This window comes from Phaethon lepturus, unplaced genomic scaffold (genome assembly GCF_000687285.1).
Source record: "Phaethon lepturus isolate BGI_N335 unplaced genomic scaffold, ASM68728v1 scaffold44160, whole genome shotgun sequence".
NCBI lineage: Eukaryota > Metazoa > Chordata > Aves > Phaethontiformes > Phaethontidae > Phaethon > Phaethon lepturus.
The window spans coordinates 1,875-24,475 of record NW_010514979.1 but is presented as its reverse complement, the minus strand read 5'-3'; the positions used below and the strand labels follow the sequence as shown (position 1 = coordinate 24,475).

General features: G+C 38.6%; 1 protein-coding gene across 1 annotated transcript in view; it reads right to left on the bottom strand.

Annotated features, from left to right (window-relative positions):
* Positions 1 to 2,004: 2,004 nt before the first annotated feature.
* The window catches only part of EIF2AK3 (eukaryotic translation initiation factor 2-alpha kinase 3), a gene marked incomplete at its 5' end in the record, with an annotated part of 21,707 nt that continues 1,110 nt past the window's right edge, over positions 2,005 to 22,601 (bottom strand). The window contains 14 exons of the mRNA XM_010294562.1: positions 2,005 to 2,181; positions 3,278 to 3,340; positions 5,673 to 5,774; positions 6,317 to 6,484; positions 10,890 to 11,658; positions 12,675 to 12,824; positions 14,088 to 14,210; positions 15,298 to 15,410; positions 15,753 to 15,973; positions 16,581 to 16,703; positions 17,213 to 17,350; positions 18,658 to 18,820; positions 19,088 to 19,322; positions 21,360 to 21,490. Of these exons, the coding sequence (XP_010292864.1) occupies positions 2,005 to 2,181; positions 3,278 to 3,340; positions 5,673 to 5,774; positions 6,317 to 6,484; positions 10,890 to 11,658; positions 12,675 to 12,824; positions 14,088 to 14,210; positions 15,298 to 15,410; positions 15,753 to 15,973; positions 16,581 to 16,703; positions 17,213 to 17,350; positions 18,658 to 18,820; positions 19,088 to 19,322; positions 21,360 to 21,490 (2,676 nt within the window). The remainder of the gene's footprint in view (positions 2,182 to 3,277; positions 3,341 to 5,672; positions 5,775 to 6,316; positions 6,485 to 10,889; positions 11,659 to 12,674; positions 12,825 to 14,087; positions 14,211 to 15,297; positions 15,411 to 15,752; positions 15,974 to 16,580; positions 16,704 to 17,212; positions 17,351 to 18,657; positions 18,821 to 19,087; positions 19,323 to 21,359; positions 21,491 to 22,601) is intronic.

Genomic DNA, 22,601 nt, shown 5'->3' with positions numbered 1-22,601 from the left:
AAAGACAGCAACAGCACAATCCAGCACCCAGTGCTAAGAGAAGCAAAGACTCACTGACACAGGCAGTTAAGAGATGAGCATGGCCGGGTGCTTTTGCAGCTGGGCACGCACCGCACAGGCTAGGATTTGTATAAGTCTTTGAGGGTAAGTGTAACATCCCAGAATACGTAGTGTGACATATATGCCATCTTTGGTACTGGAATGCTGCAGAGCCCTTGGACTAGGCAGCTACTTACATCCAGCACAGATATAAAGCAAATTAAAAATACCTTGTTCTTCATTTCCTGTGCTCCATCTGTAATCACGGAACTGGCACGGAAGCTAGAGGAGGCTTCAAAACGTGGCCACTTAACTGTGCCTTTATAGCTGATGTTAACAGGGAAATCCAAGGGAAAAGGACACACTTAATTGTCTCCTCTTTTAACCCAGTTAAACTCGATAAGAGTTCTGTTTCTGACCAAATATTCACTGCAGCATTCTGGCTTCAGCTGGACAAGCCAGTATCTAGGAGAGTTATCCAAGAGCACAAGGAAGACAATTTTTGTAATCCAATTTTGCCTTATCATAAGGCTGCAGAGTGTCAGCAGGTTTAACTGCTAGTCATAGTGCTGCACCACAGTACAGTGATCCCCAGAAGGATCTGAATCCAACATCTTTTTAAGAAATTGGTTTCAGAGACTAAGACCTTAACAGATTTAAGCCTGTAAAACAGGAAAATACATTTATAGAAAAACAGGTCTAATAATGTAAGAATTATCCCTTCTTCCCTCTCCGTTAACAGTTAGAAATTGCCTCCATAATCTGCTCTGTTTAGAGAGTTCAATTCCTTTCTTTCTTCAGACAGGAACTCCCTTCCAAGCAGCATATTCATCTTTGCATCATCATGTGCACTGTGGAAAGCAAAGCAGGTTACAGAAATGCACTGCCCGTCCTTCTGTTCCAACTGCACAAGGCTGCACTGATGCAGGCTTTGAACAGAAACAACTACTATTTTTTTTTTTATAAATAAAAAGTTTATTAAATCATTTAGACTTGAAAGAAGTCACAATAATTAATGCACTCAATTACAGCAAGTGCATTCTGTACACCACCAACCCAAATGGATTGATTCTGTATTTTATAAATAACGTATTTACAATGAGAAATAAAAGCATGGCATTAGGCAGTTAAATTAGCAGATTACACAAATGCCTACCAGTTGATTTTTTAAAAAGTACAAATCTACAAGATTACATACGACACGTATGACTTCATTAGGTTTAAATTTTCAGAATCACAACATTTTCGTATATAATTTTTACTATGGCTCTTCCAACCACTGCCTATAAAACCCCCTTTTTAATGGCAAAAAGCTCCTTTTCCTTCTCTACGGGTTTATCTGTATAAAATGCATTCCCTAAGATCTACTATAGTGCAGAAGTATGAAATGATTTCCTCTAATGACTGGCTATGGAGAGTGACAGTATGTACAACTGTGGTACTTTTTTGCTTTAAAAATAGTGCAGATTCCCCGTTTACCCACCAGGGACAAAAATGGAGTCATAGTTCATTTCAAAATCATCTTAATTTCACCAAAGAGCAAGTGATCCGGATAGACACTCACTAGGCTTAGAGACTGTAATTTGCTCTATAAAAATACGGTATTTTAATTCTATTTACATGTTACAGATCTCTCACTTACCCAGCAAGCTGACATTTACAAGCTTCAAAAAAACCCAATAAACCCCAAAAAACGGTAATGGAGCACAACATTGGTAAGCACAGTAGCTGGACCCATCCGCCTAGGAGAATTAAGGTAGGAAAAATGGAATGTGGAAAGTGTGGTTACTGGCTTTCGTTGGCTGTCAAAGTAAACGCAAATCTGTCCAACACGTCTTATGCATTAACCATGGCAAAAAAAGTTTAAGTAAACTATTTCCAAGACAGACATTCTGCATCATAGGATCCTTCTGCTGAACAATCCCTGTAAATCCTGCCGAGTGGAAGAAGTGATCCTGAGGATAATTATTTGCTTGGTTGTCTTGAATGCTTATTTCCTGATAAACTCATTGTCCGTGACCTTTGCCTAAGCACTGGTTTTGGTGGGAGTTCCAAGTCTTCAAATACAGGATTTTCTATGATTGCTGCAGCCTCAGGTCTTTCCGTGGGACTTGGAGAGAGCATGTCCTTCACCATGGTGTACTAAAAGAAAACATGACATGTGCTACATGAACCAATTAATAAATTCTTCAATTGACTTCAACTGTGGCTGTATGAATAAGTGGAAAATGTGCCCAGTTGCTTTCTGAGTAATTTGGGTATGAGTGCTTTGGAGCAGTAAGTAGAAGTGCATTAAACATTTGAAAATGCATCACACTGCATCCATTAAACTGTCTTTACTGTCAAGGACTACAATCAATTTGGCAAATCAAATCTGTCCCAAGATTCAGTAGAGTTATAAAACCTTTACATTAATTTACAATCAAAAGAATTTTAAAACATAGAAAATATAATTTATGAGTAATTTTTAGCTTCATGTTTGAAGCCACCATGTTTGAAGCCACACAGTAATTTTTCACAGTGAATTACAGGTTTTCCTTTAAATATACACATAGTTCGAATGTTTGTCTGAAATTTAATCAGAATTACAGTGTCCTGCTCCAGCTAAGCACAGCACATCACATTCCCTCAGGCAGTCTGCAGCTGTAAGGCAAGAAAGCCTGGTCTCCTTTAGCTGCTGGTCTGAATCTACCGTGAAAATCTGAAAACATCTCAGATTTTTACTGGAGAGGTTTTGTACATCACCTCCTCTTTATCTGCAACCATATCACTTTAAAGATCTGACTAACAATAACACAGCACAATCTGCTCATATGGCTTGCCACTTGAGAGATGCAGTTCCTGGAGCGAAATCCCATACAGCCATGGTGCTACCTGCAGTCTCCCCTTTACCCGTCCAGAACTCTGCATTTTCTCTTTGTGAATATGGAGTTGTTGCAAAAAATCATGTCAGGATGCATGTGAAATGAATGATATGAAGTGACAAAGGGAAGCCAGGTAATATTGTATAGTTACTGGAGGGAAACTGTGTGGGGGAAAAAAAAAAAAAATCAGCCTCCATGTTACTATAATGTTATAGCTATGAAAGATAGTAAGAAGTACATGGATAAAGAAATGCGTCTTAACATGAAAGCTCTCTTTTTTTTTTCATGTTTACTTGCAAAGCAATTGGAAAGCAAAGAAAAAAGCTACAATTACTAAAGATAAAGCTACAATTAACAACATCAGATGTACTTACCTCTTTTGCATATTTCTGAGTGAACAGAGGTGGAAACTTCAAATTTCTAACATCACTTAAGGTCTGCAAAAATATTAAGGAAAAAATGTAACTTCTCCAAAACACGATTCTTCAATAATATCACTCTATTATTTTTCAAAAATATGCATACTATGCAAACAACTCAGCCTGATGGAAAAAAACTTGGTCTAAAGTCTTGCTTTAGCAGTTAAAAAATCACAACGTACTTAAATGGGCAAGTTGCTGCTTCCCGAGGTATACAGCCTGCACTAGGATTCATGTTACAAGAATTCTCATCTCTGCAGTTTTAAACCAGCCAGATACACAAACTTGTACTTTCTCGCTTTGGCTCAAAGTCAACGAATCTGTGCACCACCCATAACCCCCAAGACCACCTACACCAGTATTAAGACACATGAAATGACTGCCTCTGTCTTAACAATGTAAGCATTAGTCTTTATTTAATGTTTATGGACTAACTATCAGCAGTTCCAAAAGCAGTTCATGTTGTTTATTTCTGTGGCCTTACAAGGTAGCTGGTCTCCTCCAGTGTTTCTTCCATAACAAGCACATGGGCTCCATCTAGTGACAGGGATTTCCCCAAGTTCAGGCACACAATTATTTGCAGCAAGCTACCTTATGAATTTAAGTTCTGTAATTTCCAGCAATCCATGACCCACTTCAAGTTTTTAGTGCAGAAGGGCAATATTTAGCACTTCATTTCTTTTAGGAAGGACCTCTTTTTACAAAAGTTTGAGCACAAAATATAAGAATTCTAAAGTTAAAACAAAATTCAAATCATTATTACTCCACTGAAAGTATAAACTGACCAGTTAATAGTGATGGGCAATAATCAAACTCCTGTTCAAGAGAACTGAGTTTTTATTATAATAAAATGCTTCAAATAATTGTTCTCTTTCTCTATCAATTCAGTGATCTGTTTTCAAACATCTAACTTGGAAATAAACTGCACTGCCACAGACTAACTGCTAACAGCTTGAGACAAAGGCAGCTCTCTCACTCCTCCTCTGGGGATTTTTCCAGCCATTTGTCAGAGATTCCTAGAATTTGCTGGGCTACCTGGTCAGGCAGATCATGTTTTGCTTCAGCAAGTAGTGCTACTGCTTGGCTTAATGCCAATGAAAACTTCAGCGTAACAACTTGGAAACAAATACTACAGTAGCTAAACTGCTAAACTCCAGAACTTGACAATGAAGGGGTGGGGACTTCCTTTTGATTTTATCAAAAAGAGTGGAATGACAGTGAAAATCGTGGAAAGTTAGGGCACTCTTTTTACCCTTGTAAGCAGAAAAACAGTGCAATTTAGGATTCACTCTGATTACTTGCTTTGCTTCTATAGTCAGGACAGAAGCTGGAAGGGCAAAGCTTGTAGTCACTGCTGCAGATCTTGAGAATCCAGGATAGCTCTTTATCGGGTACGTGTCTCAGTAAAACTGATTTTACTTAGGGAAATTGAAACAGGTTCCAGTGCAAGGGGTTTGAGTTAAGCACTGTCATTGCTTCTCTAGACTATGCTCTCTTGTACCACGAAAAGGCAGAGTATGCAACATCAGCATAGGTGGAAGCATTCAGTCAGGCTGCATTCATGGTGTTGTTCAAGCTGCTTCTTACATCTCTGCTAAAAATAATCCATCTTCATATGAGAATTTAAACACCCCAAGCACATATAAATGATAAATACAGGTTATAATGACGATTTCTTTCCTGCATAGGTCACTAGTCACCACATACAAGAGGAAAAACCTTTCTGTCTGTAGCCTCAGTTCTCTATGAACTTGTTTCTGAGCAAGGTGGACCTTGCATGCATTTTACCAGCAAGGAAGAGTTATTATACACCATCAAACCTCCCAAATTCACAGCTGATGCAAAGAAAGTCATCAGTTACTGGGAAGATTGTGCTTGAAGCTGAGTGAGACTCAGCTAAGACTTACTATAGGAAAAGGAACACCAATTTTCCCCTAAGTGCTTTGGTGAAAAAGTGAAAAAGCACTGCAGATGCGAACGAAGGAAGAAATGATAAAAATGCACAGCGTGATTCCAATTCTTGAATGAAAAACAAGCTGGTAGGCTTAAAGTCACAAGCTATATTTGTTGCTTGAGTTCTTGGATACCCTAGTTCAATAGTTTCTCTTACTTGGCTTGACAACAGAGGAGCTTTGTAAAGAAATTAAGGCCTCAATTAAACTGCACACATTAGGAAGACTGCAATTTATTTTCAGTGATTCAGGGGGTCTGTACAAGGCTGATAAAGAAGTTGTGCTCCTAATTGCAAGGCTTTTTCAAAACTGAGAGGAACCTCTTGCAAGTGTTTCACCTAGCGAATAGCTATTTTAAAGAAACGATCAAACTGACCATAATCCAATACCATACGTACCCTGACCCTCTCCATCTGTGTGCTGAAAGGGTAAAGCAGCTCAAAGAGAATCAATCCCAAAGAAAAGATATCCACTTTGTGCGAATAGGTGTTCCCACAGATCTGAAAGTTCAAAATTAGGGTTAGGTCAATCAAGCTCTCAGTGTATGTAATTATGTACAATGTAAACAACCCCCTTTCAAGTCAACATATGGAAGTGATTAGCCCTGTGAAGAGCTGAAAACTAAAGGACAGGCACATCAGCAAACTTCATCAAATGAGCATGGGTCAGCGAGGTCCTGATCACCAGCTCTTCTTTGCAGACACAACTGTAATGTAAAAATGTTTCAACTTACTTAAGCCTTACGCACAACAGTGTGTCCTTGCTAAATTAACTTTAATATTATACAGTTATCTTTCTACTACATTAAAAGCAAGATAAATGAATGCATCTAAGTATGAATCATTAGCCACTTTTTGCTAAATATATATTAAAATATTAATTTTGAAATTCAACTTAGCTTAAAACTCTACTTTGATGAGAAAAGATTTAAGTAACTTGATTGTAACAATTTAGTAGAAAGAGTGCCTGATCTTTGAGCTCCTGGGAATTCAGATGTCTTCCAGGCACTGACAGGTACAGCTTTAGAGCAGAGAGCACAAACCTGTTCTGGGCTCATGTAGAGTTTCGTCCCTACTTGTCCTGTGTGCCTGGCATAAGCTGGCATTGGGGTAAGTACTGATTCCTCCTCCTCATCTTGGTCCATAGCAGTTACCAGTCCAAAATCCCCAACCTTTACTATGTCATCCATTGTGAAAAATATATTGGAAGGCTACAAAACAAACAGGTGAAAAGAAAAAAAGATGTAAGTAATAAAAAAGTCTCTGTGGTTCAGTGGATACAACATGTTCTAATTCAGATAAGCCATGCTGCCAAGGCTAAAAATGCTCATTTAAACATCAAATTAGCAGAACCAGCTAAGAATCTTAGCTAGTCAGGAAAAAAGAATTACTCCTGCATTAAATAGTCTCCCTTTCTGAAACTCAAGACTGCTCATTTCTTGCCTTTCAGTAGAGGTTTACTAACTCTACGTAGGTCTGCTGAGTAACATACACAAAAGTCAACAGCTGTGGGGAACAGCACAGATAAGTTCTCCAGCTCTCTATCATATGGAAAATTCACACCAGATGCTGAGTTCTGACTCTCATACTTTTTTAATCTAATCTCCGAGTGCTAAACTTGTTCACAATATTATTAACCGGCATGTAGCACGTCATCTTAATGTTAAATTATAGATACACTGAAAGTCTGAGAACAAGGTCTGCTTTTTGGTTGGTACTGTCCAGTTTAACTGTGGGAATAACTGCATAACAAAATAAAAAATTTATTTTTGGTAGAAGCTTAAGAACTCTGCAATTTGCAAGAGCAGCAACAGTGATGATCTGGCTTAACTCTCCTTTAGCTTGTTTGCCAGGTGCCACCATCCATGGCTTAACCTACTGATAAAAGGAGGCTGGAACTGAGATGCCCCCTTGCTAATGGTACATATCCCCTACAGTTTCTCAGGAGACCTGCGTTGTGGCTGATAGAAGAGCACATGCTAAATGAATTGTTATTTATTTGTAACCTCAGTTACAAATAAAGACAGACAGAGTTTTGGGGGAAGAACAGACTGATCCTGCAAGAGGGAAGAAGCAGCAGGATTATGTATGGGGAAGGGGCTGAGGCATGGTGAAGAGGCAGCTGGTGCTAGGCAAGCTGCTCTCAGAGCTCCTGGACTTTCAGGGCTGGAAGAAGCATGGTCCATGCTCTGTTGACATAAACCCTGAAACAGGAGGCAGCAAACAGGTACAGAACAGTATTTTTCCACAAGATTAAAGGACTACAAAGATGACCATCCGACTTCCTCAGTTAAAGACAAACCCACTCTGTGCAAGAGAGAAACAAGATAGAAAGAAGGCCTCTTGTTTTTGGGGTGGTTTGTTTTTTTTTTTTTCCCAACAACAGACAGCTCTGAGAGAAGCACTACAGCATTAGTTAGATATAACTTGTCAGTTCCACAGTGCCCACATCCTGCCTCTAAAACCACCTTCTGAGCCAGGTCTTACCTCCTGCTATATTTTCCTATAATGAATGTTATGCCCTTCAGAATCACAGCTCATTTAGTGCACAAAAGCTACTACCCTGTAAATAGTGGCTCAGGCTCTCTCTGAAGCATTTATATGGCACCTGTCCTCTGACTGCACACTCACGTTGTCAAAAATCTTTCTATCAATTTTAATGCTCAAGGCACAAACATCTCCATTAGGGATTTGTATCCCATTGCCTTGATCTCCATTCCCCTCCTCCTCCAACACACACACAAGAAGTCAACAAGATCTGTCTTGCTTCACAGAGCAAAACTCTTCTTAACAAAAAGTTTTATTTCTTGTACTTCTCCAGCTGAAAACAGACTGTCTGTGAATGGGCTGGCATATAGTTTCTACAAATTAAGGAGAATGGACTCTCTGCTATCACAAACTGCCAGCAAAAATAAGTCATCAAGACCACATTCAGAAAGAGGAATTCTAAGGCAGATACACACAATTTTAATTTAAACCAGAAGAATACAACCACCCTCTAGTTTAGTTATCCTTCTACCTGCACAGAGAAATTTCTCTCTAGATTCTTCAATCAGAGTAAGACTTACCCATTTTTTTTTACAGATACGAATAAGCTACTCACACATCCGGAAGACTACTGTTTAATTCAATTAACGCTGCAAAATCTATCTAAGACTGTTCTTGCAGTTCTATGAAACTCCTAATTTCTTTTGAGCTGTCAAAAAGACTGACATCTTATCCTGGGAATAACAGTAAATTCATTTGACAGACAGACTTCTTTTTCTGTACTTCACTGTACACTGAACTGTGACCTATCCACTTGCCTCTCTAAATTCCTGCTATCTTGTCATTACGGTATCTCTGATTAGTAGGAGCCTAATTAATGCATCTCAAGGTGCACTGTTAATTTAAATATTTAAAAGATCTTCGTCAATCTTTTTAATATGCATGCACACAAATTTATTTTTACATAGGTCAGTGAGTTTTTGTTGGTGTCAATGGGAGCAAGAACTGGCCTCTGCTATCGGTTAGCTCTGCCTCTAGCAGAGACAAAACAGCTTCTCAGGTTATTTGCTTATTAGTGCTGACACGAACTTCAGGTGGCATGACCAATCTCTTGGGCAAATTACAAAATTAGGTGATGTCTGTTCCAAGGAGCTTCTGAAAACTATAGAAAAAAAATATACTGGCTATTATTTTGACCAAATGAACATATAGCAGACAAATAAACTTCCAGGATCCAAGAATAATGTCTATACACACATGGCAAGTTTTCTGACGCTGGAAGTTGGAAAGGCTTTCCCTGAATGAACAAGTTGTTTACACCAAGCAAACAAAACAAAATCTCTTGTTCAAATTACTGCCAATACTGAACTTTCAAGATGTTCCAACAAAACGCTACACAACCACTGATCAAGACTAATACAACTTTAAGTGAAGATCTACATAAGCTTTACTGAACAGTGATCTCAGTAAAGACTGCAGAGAGTTACAACTGACAGTATTGTTAAGAAAGGTTATTAATTAACGAGTCTAGCATTAGTATAGGGATTTAATTACTTTTCTGTTCAGTTTCTCAAGCACTAAAGATTTTTCAGATAACTGGTTCAAGGTAATTGCTTAATGCTGACAGGGAAAGAAAACACTTGGATGGGTTCATGAGTTTTCCCAACTTTGGCAAATCCTTTCAGTGTTACTGAGTTTGAATGCCCTTTTACTGTCACATCTGAGATGGCAGTTTTTTCTTTTGTTTCTACTGATACCAAATGGCTACCATCTGAGAAGCTACAAAAATGGTTATAACAACTTCAGTATTTAGTCCACTGAAGTAGGTATTAATGCCTCCTCAAATAAGCAAAGAGAAACAGGAACTGTCGCCCCACAGTTTGGCAAAAGCAATCCATTTCTCAGAGCTTATAATAATAAGACAAACTTCAGCTGGGCTCTTTAATTAAATTCTGGTATTTGGTAACACATCCTGACACTTCCAGTTCTGGAAGTTCCAGCAAGATTAGGCATTAATGTAGGCTCAGAAGCAAAAATTAAAGAAGAGGTACAAAAAGGTACTCCTGACTTCAGTTACATTAAATGCCAGGGGTAAAAAACACCTTTCCCAGTCTTAACTGGCTGCATGTTATCAGACATTAAAAAGATTACGAATCCTTCAGAAAGCTGCGTTATGATAGTCAGCATTGACTCAGAATTCAACTCCGGGACAGTTTATATTTCAATCCTAGAGCAGCAATGCCTAATTTTTACTTTCTCTAACCAGGAGTAACACTGCTGCTCTTACGCAGTATTGCTATAGAAAGAAGAAAGAAAATAGCAGAATTAGAATAATAGAATCAGTTAGGTTGTTAAGATCATCGAGTCCAACCGTAAACCTAACGCTGCCAATCATCTGCTTCACTTGAAGTGGTAGAACAGGATCCAAAACAGCTTTCTTTACCACACGGCTCAGCAATGAACAACCCTGTATAAAGAACCTGAATTGAGAATGCCATAAAACAAATGCAGCTGATCTGTGCCAGGTACAAGAAGTCTTGCTGTAAGGAAGACTTTAATTGCAATAATGAATGATTAATGTTTATTTCCTGGAATACTGCACCTCCAGATTATTGTACAGACTTCGTAACACCCTTGCTGAGGTCACTGGTAAGAGTCAACTATTTTAGCAGGGTTTGTCTCCAATGCTGTATTACTCTCACGTACAAAGAATTTTACCTGCATCCACACACTCGTGATCTGTCAGTTTGAAGCAGAACTTGACACCGAGCTAAACAGCCTGGCACTGCTGCATTAGGAGCAGTCAAATTTGGAATTGCTGATGTTCAAGTTCGTAATGCAGTGAAGGGACAGACACCCTGTGATGCCATTTGAGTCAGGCCACACGTTTCAAGAATTTCACAGCACCAGAGACTTCTGTATGATACTTTGGGCACAGATAATTCAAGTTATGATAGCTCCAAAAATAATCTTACAGTACTAAACCAGAAAACATTTGCCTATAGGACACAGCCAGTGAGATAACCAGTTATAACCAGAATTTGGAAAGTTCAGGCATTCAGTGATAATCATGCCAATAAATAAACACCCCCCCCCCCCCATTTCCTACAGTAATGTGTGAATACAAACCTTGAGATCCCTGTGCATTAATCCTTTGCTATGCAGAAAGTCAACCGCTTCAGCTATCTGCAGAAATATCTGCAGACACTCTGTCCTTTCCCTCTCCTCTATCAGGCATCTTCTGCTCATCCAGTCTTTAAGGTTCTCTTTCCGGCAGAGCTGCATCTGGATGTAAAGATACACCTTTGGAGAGGTGGGCTTGACTTTTTCTGTAATATTTTTAGAAAGGTCCAGGCTTAAACTTGTTGGCCTTGGTGGAGAAACAGAGAGGGGACTTCCTGAAGCAGATTTCTTGTTAGCGGATTCCTTTGTACTTTTTGCCTTATCCTCAGAAAGGCTTTCATCATGTGAAATACCAATTTTACCTTCCTTACTAGAAGCATTGCCACAACCAGAATCCTCAAACACAATAGAAGAGGAGGTCCCTTCCCTCAGCTGTACAGCAGGAACGGCTGAAGAACAAACTTCCAAGGAATGACCGAGCTCATTATTGTTGATAGTACTGTCTTCTATATCACAGCCTGTAAGGACACTGTCCTGAAGGTTTAATAGTGGATCTTCTGACTGGTGTAAGTCCCTGTTGTCCGTGGCAGAAAATTCCAGAGGATAAAATTGGCTTCCAGATGAATCAGTCTGACGACAGGGTATTCCCACAGATGGTACCCTCTCTGATGAAGTGGCAATAACTTCAATGTGTTCCTTTGTAGAAAATGGCTCTGTTCTGATCTTAAATGATGGGACATCCATTGGACTGGGAGAACTGAGTGGCCAATCAGTACTAGAAAAACAAAATTTGACAGATCAATACTACAGAACTTCATTCCACTAGAAATGCATTTTCAGAAGCCCAGGTTTTAAACAACTGCTACCTCACAGAACCGTGTCATACTATAAAGGTAAATAACTACCCAAGTGTGGCAATCAGTAATAACCAGGATTTAGCCTCCATTTTTCTTAGTAAGGATAATGGTTCTCTCATTGAGAAAGTGTTGAAAAAGGAAAATTTAGCAAGCTCTACTGCCTGGATTCCCAATGTGCAATCAGACTCATCTTCAGCTTGAAAAGATTCAGTTGTTTAGAACATGCATTGCAATGGCTATTTAAAGTGCCTTGGAAGAATTATAGCTGTAAAATGATAATCTGGTGCCTGAAATATAAAGGTCGCTATATTCTAAAAATTGTTAGGCATGTTAAGATGTTATTATGAGACCACTAAATAGTCTTGTATTAGGCCTCATTCATTAAATAGACCCACTTTTTCCTTTCTCTTAATATCCTCTAACTCCTTTATCTAAATTTTCCATTTTTAATCTACTTCTACCAAGCTTTATATATCACCACTCTGATTATCCCTTGCAGATTTATGCTGAAATAAATTCATCCAACCATTGGAGTACTGAATCAGATCCATCTAAACCAAAACAAAGAAGAGGAAAGCATCAGAAAGGAACAAAGAGGACAGAGATGCCAAAGTTTAAAACTGAATAACAGTAGCAATGCTCCAACCTTCCAACCATTCAATTAGAGATTCAATTAAAGAAGTTACATTAATAATTACAAGACCTTTCATAAGCTGAAAGAAGGACCTCAACACAAGAGACGATCCACTAAAGAAGAGACATTATGCACAAGTGCGATATATTTGTACCTTGTTCATTGAAAAGTTGACAGGCTAAGTTAATAACCATCTCTTTCCTACACAGTCTCTCTGTCTTCCTGGATCATCTACCAGTTCTCCAGTTCTGTTGATGTACAACCTCAAACTCAATTGTTAAAAAGCCCCCCACGAGTTACCTTTCATCTTTTAACCACTGTTCATCCATCTTCTCCTGCCATCTCTCAGGTGGAGCTTCCAGCCATGCGTTGAAATACCGAACAATACCTGGATGCTCAAGTTTAGCTAACGCCTTGACTTCCCGCATCACCTTTTCACGAGCCAGCTCTCTAGCATTTGGGGTGAGAAGAAAAACATAGACAAGGTCACATAAAGCAACAGCATAGCATAGAAATTTCTGCAAAGGAATTTAACCAAAGATAGTCCAATATAAACCAGGCCAGTAGTATTGCTCTTCACACCAAAAGACAGATATGTCTTAAATCCCCCAGAGTAACTCCTTTAGGTTACAAGTGTGTGGGAGCAGTATGCACTCGTAACAGCTAAGTATTTAGTCATCCTTTTTCAAATAATTACAGGCAGCAAAACTGAGAAGAAAAGGTTCATCTGGCTCTCAACTGTTTACAAGGATAGAAAGAAAGACCACTAAACAACAATATTCTACAGGGATGTAGAAGACACTGACACAAAAGAAGACAGACAGTAATACCTTAGTATTTCTTTTTTAATTGGCATAACATAAGGAGACTGCACAAAGACTATCTCCGACCTATGGACAGGAAAGCAAGTAGCCTGCTATCTTACTGAAGTAATTATTCTCTCTTCATAAGACCATAATTGGATCAAATGAAGTCAGAGGGGTTTATTTAATGAGTTTGCATATGCTTGGAAAAGAAGAATTCAGGCTACCTTAAATTTCTGAAAAAGCCTTTAATCTTAAATAGTCACGCTTATTTAACACATAAAAAATAGTAATTCTAGATTTCACAGCTTTACCCCCTCCCTCTACTGGCCTGCCTGTTGCTGTTCTAACTTGAGATTTCCAGAAGCAGTGTCTCCCATCTCCCACTAAAAGGAAGTGCTGCAAGCTCTGTGTAGGGTAATTCAGCAGCATGGCTTGACCACCTATGACTGAAAGAAAAGGTAGGGGTTGTGGGACCAGAAAGTGAAACAAATGGACAAATGGAGTCAGAAAAGCTGGTGAGGGAGAGAGAAAAGAAAGAGAAGGTGGAGTAGGAAAGGAAAAGAGAGGAAGGAGAGAAGCAAATTAACAGTGCTACAAATAACTGGTCCTGTTACCAAAGGCTCTGTTATTCATCAGGGAAATCAAAGGAGTTCCCATATAGCCGCAGCATCCTTACAAGGGTGCTGCTACACAAGCGTTTTAGCCAAGCAGGTCACCCTTCTGCTGTGATTACATATGCCAAATTCTCGATGCCAAAACTAAGTCAGCCCCCCCGCCATTAAAAAGTATGTCATTCATCCTAAGGTACTATCTGGGAAATCAGTTCAGGAACAGATGGTTCAGTGTAGGTTGGGATCCCACTGTTCATTCATTGCCTTTTCTATATCTCAACAAACTCATTCATTACCTGTTAGGTAAACGGATCCTTTTGATAGCATAGTTGCAGTCGTCTACCTTATTTCTGGCTTCAAAAACTACTCCAAAACCTCCACGACCCAGACACTGAATTGGTTCAAAATCTGTCAGATATCTAGGAGGAGAAAGGTGTGAGGAAGGGACAGAAGAATGGAGGGAGGAGAAAAATATATTAATATAGATAGAAAAATAAAATCATTTATGACTAAGAGTGAAATACTTCTATACAGGCAGAACATGCTGAACTACTGGAAGCATTTCTTGTCTTTTTTGCCTGCTCACGCACTGAGGCAGTCAGATGGTTACCTATTTATTAATTGGACAGTTGCTGATTATGCATGTATTCAGTGTTTATCACAACCCAGCAAGATCCATTAGACATGCATATGACAAACTGAAGAAGCTTTTCAGAGTATCAGGTTGCATGCTTACCGGATCATGGACCATGGGTAAGTAGCCCAAGTTTCTATACCCAAACTAGGTGGTGACAGCTAAGTATTTTCTAAATCATGATTTGCCTTTAACCCCATGCCAAATAACTAATTCTGCAACTAGTCCTTCTAAGCATCCCTTCTGAAACATCACTGTTCTTAAATCTCACTACCTTTCTTATCCTTCCTCATTTTAAATACTCCAGTTCATGCTTTCAGGGAGCTACAAATGTACAGGAAATGGTCACATTTTCTCCAGAGTATCATGACATGCCCCTATAAAACTTTCTGTCTTAACCAATTCCTTCATAACATCGGCAAAGGTTTGGTCCAAATACAGTCTGCTTATTCTGCAGAGTATATAAAACATGATCTATTTCCATCTGCAGTTGCAATTTTCTGCTTTAATTCCATCTGCAATCGCCATTTTCTGCTTTAATTCATAAACAAAGAGACAGCAGGAGTAAACACTGATTAAGAACATTGAGAATCAATCTTCCATTTCACATATCAGCAGGAAATATGAGCGCAACATTCCTGATCACAGGTATCCTGTAGACTCTCCGGGATTGCTTAGACTAATCGTAACTGCAATCTCCTGTCGGTAATGTGGTGACAGGGTTCTTTATGTCAGTTGCTGATTGTCCTACAAAGTCACAGGACTAGGACTAGGGTAGGTAAGAACAACTGAACACCTACTCTTTCCTCCAGAGAGCGTTAGTCGTCACATTGACTAAAAACTCTGCACATGTTGTGTTGAACTGAGCTCACCTTGACACGTATCCAGAGTTCTTGACGTCACTCCAGCTGGTCTCTTTAACGTCTCCACAAGTGGGCTCATATTTACTATCAGTCTGACACTGTGTTTCAGATTCCTTCCGTAGCTAACAGGGGTTACCAAAACAAGAGACAAACAAACAAATTCAACTCCTTAAGTATTTGAGACCAGTTTGTACCCTAGATATGGCATTAAATAATTCCAGTGTAAATACCTCCAAAGACGTCAGATATGGTTGAAGGAGTGTAATCTGCTTGCTGAAGCAGTTAAGCAAATTGTACATGGCAGCTGACAGCCTTCACAGATAGATTAAACAATAAATTTAGGTGTTTGATTTTGTTATCTCATTACTTATTAACTTACTAATACTACTCATTGCAGACTCTAAACCAAAAGAAAAGGCTAGAATAATACCTTCTGTATTTAGGATTCAGAAAAAAATACTTACTCTGCTGTAAGGATGGGGATGGAAAAGTTTGCGTACAATAAAAGTTGTGGCCACAATGCAAAATATAATGGTGCCAACAATTTCTTTCCACCAGTGAAGCAAAAGAACAGGATCTTTTTTGCGAATGTTCTTGTAATTCGTGTCATCAAAAAATCTAACAGTGATCTGGGTGCTACGTTTATTTCTCTCTCTCTTGTAGTAGGGTAAGTAATAACCATTATCTGTGTATAAAAGACACAAAGAGGGCATAGATTTACTTGTAGGTAACTACAAAACAATTTTGTCTTCTCAGTAAGAAGACAACAGACACAGGGTATTTTTGTTTGCATGTCCCATGATTTTAAATGGCACATAAGCAAATTCAGTTAATCAAGGTTGTGGACTCCACCACAACTAGGTCTGCAATCAAAGTTTACCACCTCAGAAGGCCTGACCACTGATAGTTTTAAACCAGAATATCTTCCACATGGAAAACTTTATACTGCCAGGCTGAGTCTCCAGCACTGTTAGCAAATTGTTAAAACCAAAAAGTAATTCAAAAGCTTTTTCCACTCGGACCAACTATCAGTGTCAATGGCAGCACACACAGTACCTTTGCAGAGTGCCAGAAATTGCTACTGAAGTGCTTTGTGTGGCACTAATTGTATACACATCACAATTTGGAAATCCTAGTCAGGGCAATAAACTCCTCGTTCATTAAATGTTCAAAAAAACCCCAAACCAAAACATATTTAAGATCAAACAAATGGCCAGCTATTAAATTTCACAAATAATAAATGGGTAAACCCGACTACTTTAAACTTTTCAAAATCTGGGGCTTCCACCTACCATATGGATACTGCAGAACTGAAAGTGCTCCATTACTATACTCTTCATGAGAATATTTGTCATTGCTGAGACACTTATCGAACTCATCAGATCCCACCAACACTGGAGTCCTGGAAGGAGAATCTAAGCATAGAAAAGACACAATTTTCTGAGCTGAACTGCTACGAATATTCTATTCTGTATGAATTTCATGAGAAGTCCAATTGCATAATCTTCAAAAATGTCTGTTGGACCACACCATGAGAACCAAAATTAATGCAAGGAACATTAAGAAGGGTATTTTAAGGTAACTGTTAGTTAATACCTCTCCCCCGCTGCCAAAATACTAATTTTGGACAAGTCAATTCACTCATATTCACAGCACTGCAAAAAACTTTTTCCTTTTTTTTGTAGAAAAAAATTGGTTTAAGATGACCAACATTTCGTTATTTAAAAAGACCCTGTAAAAATCCATAGTAAAAGAAAGCAAATATTAAATACCTAATTAGAAAGAAATTAACAATTAATAAAGCACAAAGATAGTTCCTGAACTGGTTTACAACTGGAAACATCAGACTAGTTTGACACATATTGGAAATCACAAAGATGTCCTGTCTTTTCAGAGCTAGGACAGTAACTGAATTGTCACTTACGGATTAAAGGTTTCCATTTGATTTTGGGAAGGGGAATAATTGCATTATCGTTCCTGGATTCCAGAGCCTTTGGGTTGGTTGGGAATTTCTCAGAAATTCTGACTGATGACTGAAGATACAGCTGGCCCCTGTACATACCTGAATAATAAATCAGAGAGCATATTAGTCTTACGATTTCGTTCTCTTCATCCTCAGCATAAAACTGCGCAACTGAAATACACAGTTAACAACATTTTTCAAAATATTTCTTTATATTCTGAGAATCTGAGATACTGACTCTGATTGCTAGGCTGGCTGAAGTCAAGTAATATGCTCCCTTTGTTCTAGAAAAGCAAGAGATCAGGACATCTCATTTCCACTGCTGGAGAGCTGAGGCTGCAGAAAAATGCCAGAAATTTTGAAGAGCTAGAAAGCAGCTTGGGCTTTGCATTGGTAAGACTTCTTTCAAACTTCTACCCTTGTTAATGCTGGTACAGACTACTCATCAACTGACATTACCAGGAAGGCTGGAACAACCTGGCTTCTTCCTAGTGTTATTCTTTATCTGTGTAACCACTAACAGGAATGGTACAAGGTGTAAAGACTTACAGAAAAAGACTAAGGCAAATGAAGTCTTAGAAAACGAAAGCACGTTACCTCCCAGAGACAGACAGACAGCTGAGAGGAAGAAGGATCTGAGACCGCTCTACTTCAAATTGTCACAAACGACATAAAATAAATTCTGACAGCTGAATGAAAACTCAGTTACATAAAATCTTAACTGAAATTTCTTCACAGTAAGTTACTGTAATCGATGTAGAGGAAAAAATGAATGTCACAAATTGGCAGGCTGGAGGCAGATGTTGCTCAGTAAGCAGAGAGCAATAAGACTGGCCTGTTAGCTATAAACCTATCTCTAAAAGTTTCAAGACTTTCAATCATCTCCAATGTACTGAAACTACACAGCAGTGAACACTTCATAACGAAAAAGGAAAAGATTCATGGTTTTGAAATGTTCTGGTTTTGAAAAAAGAAAAAAAAAAAGGAAAAAAATCAATTTTTTTAACTATCACTGTCTAGGATAAACAGTCATAGATATTAATTCTGCCATACCTTTTGTAACTGTCAGAATTTAAGATGGGTACACAGAACTCTGACTTTGAATGACAACAGCAAAGATGACCAGAGCAGACTAGGAAGAGATGAGAACACATCTCTACCTTTTTGAAAGTCTTTAAATCAAGAGAAGGTGCCTTTCTGGGATATGTATTTTAGTGAAGCCTCGAATGCGTGGCTTTACAAAGCAATGTGGGTTAAATTTAACAGCCTACATTATGCAGAATATCAGACTGGACATGTTATAGCTCCTCTTTATTGTCATCTACCAGTACAGAAAGGTCTGCTTTACTACAACGTCAACAGAGAAAAGGATAACGTTCACTACAGAAAAAGCTGCAGTCACTCACCCAAATAGACACTGGATTCTGTGGCCCCTCTGGCAGCTTCCACAAGATCTTCTTCATCTTCCAATACTTCATTGTTCGCAGTGTAACTTGTGTCATCAAACAGACTGATTGGAATTACTTTGCCATCCTTAACCAGCCATGCAGAAGCAATTGGAGTGCAAAACTGAAGGAGAGAGAGGTAACTGGAAAATTAATGTTGTATTAACTAGATATTACATAAGAATAATGCCAAATACTGTGCTTAAATTCCTTGTTTTAGTTTTTGTAACAGATGGAGCAGCTCAAAGTCAGAACTTCAGTTTAAAAAATTGCAAGCAGATGTGTGCTTCTTTACAAAGAGCAGCACCTGAAACCCAAGGTGAAAGACATCCCCTACGATGCTGCAAAACTTCTACTTTTGTATCATTTAATATTCTGCCTTTTCCCCTACCTGGTATTCCCATTCCAGGTGTCCTCCTCGTTTGTTAAAAGCCATCACCTTCCAGTCAGCTACTGAGACCTTTATCACCGTATCTTTCATCATAGCTTCCTGCTCATCCACATCTGAAATAATTTTTGTTTCTTCTTTGTTCATATTTGATTTAAAATTGCTTTCAATATATCCTGCTCTAGTTTCAATATCTGGGACATAGCGCAGCTCAAAGTGACCAACACTGAAATTCCACCTTAAAGAAAAAAGAGAAAGACTTTGTAGAAAAAACTTATATATTCCAAGGAAGTCCCAAATCTTAAACTGATTTACCTGTATTTGGCCCATATTTTCACAGTAAATTCTTGGATTGTCAGATGAACACAACTCTACCAGGAGGGGGAGTGCTAATCCAGAATACCAACCACACAAACTGAGAAATCTTGTCCAACATGATGGGTGAGTTGAGAAAACAGCTGGTGAAGTAGGGCCAATGGTATTAAAGGTTTAGTATATAGAGGGAGCAATTAAAAACATCAAGTAGTACAGCTGGGTGTCTTTAGGTAGGAAAATGTTCTACAGCTGATGAAAGCAACAAGTACAAAGCATTTAGGAAGCAGCATTCTACACAAGATGGATTTTTCTTCATTAATAAAAGAGATTTAATCTGAAACATAAGTTTTTTCATGCTGGAGGAGGGACAACGCTATCTTTTTGTTTCAATCCCACACACAACGTAACACAGGATCTCTTTGACAAGTACTTCATAAAATCAGGACTGATCATGTCCCATAGGTTAACAACGAAAAAAGACAACTGTGTAAGGAACACACCTGTCTTGCATAGCCACAAACTCTTTAATTTTTGTGAACCAAAAAATTAGGGCAGAAACTGAAAATTCTTTTCAGAAAGGGAAAGAATAATTCTTTTCTTATTGCCATGGTACAGCCCAATGTTGTAGAGAAGATACAGAGGGCAAAGGATGGCAAGTTTGTGTCTAGAACAGCAAGAAGGGGAAAATATTTCTTCAACAGTATACTTGGGTACCCAAAGTTTCTTAGGACCAGTTTGAGCCAGGAGCCAAAACTGTCTCCTTTAAGGAGACAGTTAAGGGGAATTTACACCCCTATTGTGGAAGTTTGATGTATTTTATAAATTCAGTTAGTTTATTAAAAGCTTTTCTTTCTCTAGATTAATAATAAAGAGCTATCTTGTAAACTCCATAGCAACAATACCACGCCACCAGGAAGGCACCTCTGTTTCTGACTTCGAAGACAGGGGGATGCAGGTGCACAAGGTGTCATGCGATGCTTTGAAAGAGACATACAAAGGAAAAAGCATGTTCTCATGACATACCTCTCCCTGCCAGTATCAGTCTCCCAAGAACAATGGAATTCAAGATTTCTCTTTTAAGACTGATGATCTACCAATCCATTTGAGTTCTAGTTAGGTTACCCCTGCTACACTACAGATGCGCAACCTGTCAAATCCTGCTGCAAACAGAAGAGGGAGCAGGGGAACAGGGAATGACTAGTTCTCCACTACATTGTTGAGCAGTTACTGTATCTGTGCATGGCAACCAGCCTTTTAAAGCTGCACTTTATGAAGTGGGTTTTGATTTATTTGGGGTTTTTTTGTGTGGAATGCATGTCTATTTTTATAGAAATCTTGATGCATTAAAACTTCAACATGACAGCATTAGGCAAGTCACAGACTGAACCAGAAAGAGCAGACCACCGTGTTACAAAATGAACAAAGTAGATTTAAGAATGGGATTTTTTAAAAATAAGACTGAAGACACTTTAAAATCAAATTAAAATGAAAGCTGAAGACATCGAGGTTGAAAGAAACAAAACAGTGACAGTTACCATGAGTATGTAAAGAACTTAAAAGTGAATCAGTAAGTCATAAAATCACTTTTAAACTGTCTCCTTTTGTACAAAAATCATCAGCTGGAACAAACATTAGTGACACTTGCCTTGTGCAGTAGAGCAGTGACAAACTCTTTTGAGGTATGCAAGGACAAGAAAAGTACTTTTCATTTGATTTAGAGGGAATAAATACGTGTACATATCTTTTCTGTCTAATCATCTATAAAACTTAAGTTCAAGACATGTTTCAAAAGCACTGAAGAGCGAAGGGGTTAGATCCTAGCCAACAGTCCAGTGCATTCCTTTGGTTAACAATCTAAACTCCCTCATGCAGGGAGTCTAATGAGAGGTCAAATCGTTAAAACGTTACATATTAAGAACTTATCTCTATTGGATTTTTTCTGAACAATTCTTACACTTACTTTTCATTGCCACTGCGTGGTCCAACAGCACGGACTGTTTTCTGCGTTCGGTGCAATAAAAGCGTCTCTTCCTGTTCTGTTTCATCATCATCCCACCGGCGACAGCCCATAGCTGAGCAGATGTACTTCACCTAAGGGACAAAGCAAGAGAGTCACACACACATGCTTTGAAGTTCTGAAGAACATCAAGACAAACAAACATAACCCAACAGCAATATTCAAAGCTAACAATCCTTACAACACGTTTTTGACACACAGGCTGTTTCGAGCTCTAAGATTTTAGATGCTCGACTTGAGAGATGTTGAAAAGAGATAAGTGACATTTAAGAGATAAGTGTGTTTCGGAACAGCAATTTTCAGAACGCTCTAGGAAGCCTACAGTTTGGGTTATCTTTGACTACCTTTCGAATATACTATGAACGTTTTTCTGCTTCTAACGGAAAGAAATCTTAGCTCTCTCCTATACCACTATTTCTATGGACATTGAAAGATCATTCCTACAAGGCCCACAGCATAGTTCTGCTTTTGTGTCATATTTGCCTCAGTATAACTCTATCAGCTACAAATGAAGTACTATTGATTTATATAAAATACCACAGAGCCTTCCCCCTTTGCCTTGTCAGCTATTAAAGGGGAAAGACGACATTATTTAACTCTCAGTCACACAGGCTTTGCAAGTCCCAATATCAAACAGAATTTGGATTATACAGGCAACAGTATTTTGAAAAGCGAGTTGAACACACTTTCAGGAAGTCTGAATTGACATCGTACTGCCAAAGACAACAAACTGCCCAAACTCTTAATGAGGAAGAGTCAGGAACTATTTCCTGTCTGAGGCACCTTTGCTACTGTGAGCATAAGCAGAAATCAAAGCAGAAACCAAAATCTCCACTTCCTGAACACTGAGGAAGAAGCAGTCTGTTGGTGCACAGTGCCCTCTGCTATCGATGAGGAAATCAAAATGATTTCATGAACTCTTGTTTTGGGTCTATGCTCTTTTATCACTAGTGATCCCTCTACACCATGCCATAGAAGTGTTCTACATTAAAATGTATGGTCAAAACAAAAAAACAACCTGATTTTGTGGAAAACAAACATTGGAAGATTATAAGTTTTAAGTTTAAAAAATAGATTCAGTTTGTTTTAAAATACATCAACGTTTCTGATTTAGCAAACTTCTGTTCTTCACTACACAAAGTATCTCCCAATAATTTTAATGACATCTGAACATTAAGGCGGGGG